The 6,330-nt window shown below is 30.6% G+C and overlaps 2 protein-coding genes across 2 annotated transcripts; both read right to left on the minus strand.

Annotated features, from left to right (window-relative positions):
- Positions 1-2,277: 2,277 nt before the first annotated feature.
- LOC127081593 (uncharacterized) lies at positions 2,278-3,699 on the minus strand. The gene is made up of 4 exons (XM_051021837.1): positions 3,475-3,699; positions 3,082-3,372; positions 2,904-3,005; positions 2,278-2,736 (listed from the first exon to the last, which is right to left on the minus strand). Exons 1-4 carry the CDS (start codon positions 3,547-3,549, stop codon positions 2,278-2,280), a joined length of 927 nt encoding a protein of 308 aa, XP_050877794.1. The 5' UTR covers positions 3,550-3,699.
- On the minus strand, positions 3,686-4,255 carry LOC127081594 (pectinesterase inhibitor 10-like). The gene has a single exon (XM_051021838.1). It carries the CDS (start codon positions 4,253-4,255, stop codon positions 3,686-3,688), a length of 570 nt encoding a protein of 189 aa, XP_050877795.1.
- Between the last annotated feature and the right edge of the window lie 2,075 nt (positions 4,256-6,330).

Consider the following 6,330-nt stretch of genomic DNA (forward strand, 5'->3'; position numbering starts at 1 on the left):
TCAAACTTTAACTATAGATTGTAATGGATTATATGGAGCTAAGGTGGGTGGATATTCTGGTTATCATTACGTGTTGATCAACTTACCTATGTAGTAGAGTATGTGGGTGGTAGGAGTGTTTTGGTATTATATTGCAGATGCCATGGAAATGTTTTACTATGCTTGGTTGGAAATTTCTTCTTGGGACATCTCTCATGTGCGAGTGTCTGCTGAAGACTTTTATTATGGGTTGTATTCTAACTATCATCATTTTATGTTTGGTGATGCTTCGTTGTCTATAGATAATATGTTATTATGTTCTATCTTGTTTATATAATTTCTTTTATAAATAAATGTTGTGCACTTAAAATGAATTTAAATACAAGATTTGTTATATCTTATATATATTAAAAACCAAAGAAGCAATATTTTTGTAAGGGAAAACTTTAATTGACTTATTTATGGAAATAGTACCTTTTAAAATTACACGCGGATAAAAATTAGGGTATTACAAAACACATAAATGGAGAAAAACCTAGAGGAGGATGATGATCATTTTCTATCCTTCATGCAATAACCTCTATATTATTAGAGTAATCCCCCTCCCATTTACCTGAATTTATAACACCTAATCAATTTTGATGTGTTATTCTTCTCCTTCAAGTCTTTGTTCTCCTTCTTTCACACTTGTCTCCTTTTCAATTTGCATAGCTTCTACGTACTCACAGGTTTGGTAACTATTCTCACATTTTTACCCCTCAACTCACCTCTACTTTTCTTTGTTTCCTTTATTTTTTTTAATAATTATACATTCTTCTCTAATATCATTATTTATCTTATTTTATTATTATTGTATTATTTTAATCAAATAAAATCAATAAAAATATTAACTAATTCCTACTAGTCTCTATCGTTTCCACAAAATCACACATTTTTTCAAATGATCACATATCACATATTTATATATCACTCATTCATATCGATTTTTACCTTGGATACACATATTCATATTATTATGGATAAATCAACATTTCAAAGATTCTATTTATTTGCATGTTCATATGTGTTTATTTTACTTTCGCAATCAAGTATGATTATAACTATAATTCTTATTATTAACCATATCTTGTATCTAATTAATTATTTGATTAATTTTAACATTATTGACTAAAATATTCTTATTTTATAATTAGTTAAATAATTAAATAGAATATAAGTTAATAAATAAAAATATAGTAATAACGTAGTAATAATAAATATTGCATAAATAAACAGTTAATTCGAGAAAAAAATAAAAATCTGACACTCTTTATGAGATGAATTAAGTACTTTTTTAATTTAATTGTTAAATTATTTTTAAAAGTTTAGTTGTTAATGTAAAATATATTTAAATTTTCGTCTAATAAAAAAAACATCAGTTAATCATATCATATAACTAAATTTAAAATATTTTCCTAGTTTTAAAGAACACACTATATTCATTAAAATATCGGTATAACATTATTTTACAATTATTATATATCTTCTATTTTCTCAATTATTCAATATATATGTTTTTTAATAAAACTGTAATCTTATTTTTTAATTAAGCTTCAAATAGGTAAACATGTTGTTCGTGTTGAGGAGAAATAGGGACGCGATGGATTCTTATTAGCACATATATTATTACATCCGTTGTTTAATAAATATCACATACATATTCGCCTCATATTCATGTGAGTATCAGTAAGACGTGTATTCGTGGATTTTGAGATAGCACTACAAGAAAAACTCCCCCCTGCCACATGATTATCACGTGGCAAAGGTGAAAATCACTTCACTAGTCAAAAATAGCGACGTGTTGATTCACGTCGCTGGAACGCGTGTGGCAACTTTTTGTGACGTGATAAACACGTCGCTAATTTGCCAAAGGCAAATCACGTCGCAACATTGTGAATTAACTTCCTTCTGCGCTTAAACTTTGCCACGTGATATTCATGACACAACTTTGCCACATGAATATCACGTCACAACATTTGAAAATGGATGGTATGTTGCCACATGAAAATCACGTGGCAAATTACCCACGTGATTTACACTTCACAACTTAAAAACAAAATTAAAATAAAAGATAAAATATATTGTTATTATTAAATTATATTATTAATAAAAGATAAAATAATTAATAAATAATAAAATATAGAATAATTAATAATTAAGTGAAATATTTTTAAATTAAAATTACACATATGAAAATGTATTATAAAAATAGCAAAGTAATTATTTATACAAAAATTAATATTTAAAACTAAATAAATATTACACATCAAATTCGTCGTCATCTTCATCGTCTTCAGTTGTTCTTTGATTTTGATTTCTACTCATGGACTGCATAAATTGTCTCATTTGCTCCTCCATATCGTGTTGTCTTTTTTTCATTTCCTCTAATTCGGCCTTTAACGCCGCCTCACGCTCCGCCGTCTCTCGTCTAGCCTCTGTTAGAGCCAGTTGCCTCACCGTTTCCATCATTTCAGGTGTCAATTGTGTTGGACGGGACGTTCCTTCCCCACTTGCAACTCTATCAAATAAAGTTCTATCTCCGGTTCTGTAGTTGCCAGCCAAAGGACCAACACCAAAAAAACACCCATTACGTCCCTTCCCTCCAGTGACTAAGCTCCAAATATACATATCCACGCGTGGATCAAGCGGATTAGAACCAACAGGTGTATATTGAGGATTTTCAACTAGAAATTGTGTGAGCAATCTTTGATACTCCTCCTACACATACAACAAATAAAATAATTAGATACAGTTGTGACATGAAAAGAATCCCACATATATTGTTGCCACATGAAATTCATGCCACAAACATTATTACCACGTGAAATTCACGCCACAAAATTGATAGAATTTTAACAAAAAAAAATAAAATAGAAACAACTTACTATAGTTCTTCTCGACCGATCATCAACCAAATCCCCCGATTTTTTTGTACGGGTCTTCACAAACAACTCATTAAGTCGGGGGGGTCTTCCTTGTGCCTTAGTCTGATTAATATAAATAAATTTAATTAAACACATAATAAATCAAAATATAATTTTAAACCGTAGTTATAATTTTTACCATCCGTTTTGCATGTTCTCCAATGCTTATACTTCCTGTAGCATTAAGGCAACCCCCCCTTTCGGATGCTCTCATGTCTTTTGCTTTTTGAGATTTAGCTTTAAAATTATCGGTAGCCCAATAGGCAAGAAGTTCGTCAAATACTTCCTTGCCTATCCAGTTGGGACGAATATTTCGTTCTTCCCAATCAAGTCTGACACGCCTAAGCATGTCAGAAAGTCGGACAGATGTTCTTCCCCGATAATTTTTTCTAATCATATATTCATCCATTACATTCCACGTACACTTTTCCTACAATGTTGTATGACATTCAAAAAAATTGTTAGATAAGTGTTAGATAATATATTACAATAAAATAACTAATTAAAATAACAACAATAAAATTTATTTTACCTTAAATTTATCAAACCATTCATCTTTCTCATCCTTGGAAAGTTCTTTGAATGACTTCCAAGCTTTTTTATACATTTGTTGAATCACATGTTTTACACACTGTGCAGCTGGCCTACTCGGAGAGAAACTAAACAACAATTTGAATAAGTGTTAATTATAAACATGGAAACATGGAAACATGTATACTAAATAAAATTTATAAATTAGATACTTACGATTTTCCACATGGCTCAATAAAATATCTGCCATCAATCATCTCATACTCTGTGGGATTTGCAGTTGGTTGCTCTAAAACATGGTCATCCTGCTGCTCCTGGTCATCCTGCTCCTCCTGCTCCTCAGGCACGGGTATATCTGTGGCACGTGGTGGGTGTGGGGTGCGAGATCCCCCATGATGCGTGGATGATGAGGGCATGTGTGTGGTAGGTGGGGTGTGGGACCTCGAAAGCGTGGATGATGATGGTGTGTTTGTGGGATGCTGGGACGACAGAGGTACCTGTGTGGGATCTGGAAAGATCCCAGACTGCATGAAGGGTGGGGGTACCTGTGAGGGATGAGGAAAACTAGATCCCCCAGTCTGATGGTATGATGAAGTCCCAGATGGGCTAATAAAGGATGGGTTCCCAGATGGGCTAATAAATGATGGGTTCCCAGATGGGCTAATAAAGGATGGGTTCCCAAGTTGGGCCATAGGATAACCATGGGATGATAGTAGCGAGAGAAAAGGCTGTGAACCCATGGTCATGGGATCTACCTGAGTCTGTGGGGGAGGATACCCCATAGATGACTGCAGTGGCATAAAATGTTGAGAGGTCGTAGACATGGGCTCTACCTGACTCTGTGGGGGAGGACATACGGCCGACTGAGGAGCCTCACATACCCTTCAAACAACGGCGTATTCATTTCTTGCAACAATTGATAAAATTTTTGAGCTTCCTCATTCGGCAACTCTTCCTGATCGAAGTCTTGAGGTTCATCATAGGTCACGTTAACCCCAAAAGCATCGCCAACCATGTCACTGATCAAACTAAATTCTTCCCGGTGTTCCATATGTGATCGATTGCTAGAAGCATGTGTAGTCGTAGTCCTTTGTACATTACTCGGCAACTGTTCTCCATTATATGTCCAAACCCAGTAATTTTTAATGAAACCCCTTCTCTTCAAATGACGTTCTACTTCCTCCGGGTCACTAATTATAGGTCTACATTCACATTTTAGACAAGGACATCTTACTCCTCCTTCGCTTAGACAACATTCTTGAGCGAAAGCCCATGTGATAAACCCTTTAACTCCTTCCTCAAAGTTCGGTTTAAGTCCACGTCTTCCTGGATACGTTCTATCGTACATCCAACTACGATAGTAATGAAAATATTCCATACTGCACATTTACAAAATCGTTACTATTTTAATTTCAAAAGTGATATTCCTCTATCGTCCAATTTAAAAATCGTTCTATCGTACATCCAACTAATTATTACGTACAATTTAAAAAAATATATTATACTATTAATAAATATATAATATAACTATTATATACTTTATTGTTTAAACTAAACATATATTTATAAAACATATACCCTAATATGTGTTATTTAAAAAAAAAACATTTTAGACATACATATTATTCATACTAATTTTTTTTATAAACATATTTTTAATATAAAAATATATATGAAATTAATGTTTTGTTTTTTTATACATTATTTTAAACATAATATTAATAATACAACTTCTATTTATTTAGTTATCTAAATAATATATATACACACTTATCAATTTTTACTCAAAACACTAATCTATTATATTTTTTAAACTAACCATATTATCTAAATAATAATACAACTTCTATTTTTAGACATGATTCATATTACTTTTTCTAATAAACAAAATATTTCGTTTTTTTTTATAAATATTATTCTGTTTTAATATTTTGTTTAAAAAAAATTATATATTATATTTCTAAAAAATATAATGTGCACATATATAAAGGCATTAAATAGTTTCTAAACAAAGTAATATCAAAGTTTTAATATTTCCAAGCTTGACATGATTTTCTTTTGAAATTTATAATTTCTCTAGAAATAATTAAAAATGATTTTATAAATAGGGTATTAATAGAGAGGATAGTATTGGTATTAATAGTATATTATATAAAATCTATTTCTAAACTATAAAAATTTAATACATAAAATATTCTGTTTTTTTTGTATAATACATTAAATATATAATACATTAAATATTCTGTTTTTTTAAAACTATTATATATTATATTTCTAAACAAATTCTAAACAAATTCTGTTTTAATAATACATTAGGGTATATGTTTTATAAACAAATTCTAAACAAATTCTAAATATATAATACATTAAATTTCTAAACAAATTCTATTTTAATACATAATGTGCACAAAAACAAAATCCAGTCCAAACAAATTCGGTTTTAATACATAATAAGCACAACACATAATCCAGTCCAAACTCAATACATTTAACTAATCTGAAAATAATTAAAAAAAAAATTAAATTTCACAATTTTGAATATACCTGGATGAAGACTTTGAATCTGTTTGCTTCAAATTCTTGAATGAATAATTCACTCTTAGCTATTTCTTAAAAAAAAAATACAATAATTAAAATAAAATTCATATATATTAAACAGAAATGGGTTTAAGTTGAAATAATAAAAGTATTTACCTTTAAATTTCCAATTTCAAAATGGATCTGAAGCTTGAAGGAGAGAAATGGGTTGAAGGGGAAAATGGGTCTGCAGGTGGAAGGGAAGAGGAAACGAAGAAGAAGAAGAATGAAACGGTGAAGGAAAGAGGGAGAGAAGAGGGAAGGTAAAGGAAAGGTTCCC

Source organism: Lathyrus oleraceus, chromosome 5 (assembly GCF_024323335.1).
Source record: "Lathyrus oleraceus cultivar Zhongwan6 chromosome 5, CAAS_Psat_ZW6_1.0, whole genome shotgun sequence".
Lineage (NCBI taxonomy): Eukaryota > Viridiplantae > Streptophyta > Magnoliopsida > Fabales > Fabaceae > Lathyrus > Lathyrus oleraceus.

Coding starts and splice junctions, on each gene's coding strand:
- LOC127081593 (XM_051021837.1), bottom strand. CDS start 3,549: ATGTATAAAAAAGCTTGGAAGTCATTCAAAGAACTTTCCAAGGATGAG. Junction 3,373..3,474: donor AATGGTTTGATAAATTTAAG/GTAAAATAAATT, acceptor ACAACATTGTAG/GAAAAGTGTACGTGGAATGT. Junction 3,006..3,081: donor GAGAACATGCAAAACGGATG/GTAAAAATTATA, acceptor TATATTAATCAG/ACTAAGGCACAAGGAAGACC.
- LOC127081594 (XM_051021838.1), bottom strand. CDS start 4,255: ATGGGGTATCCTCCCCCACAGACTCAGGTAGATCCCATGACCATGGGT.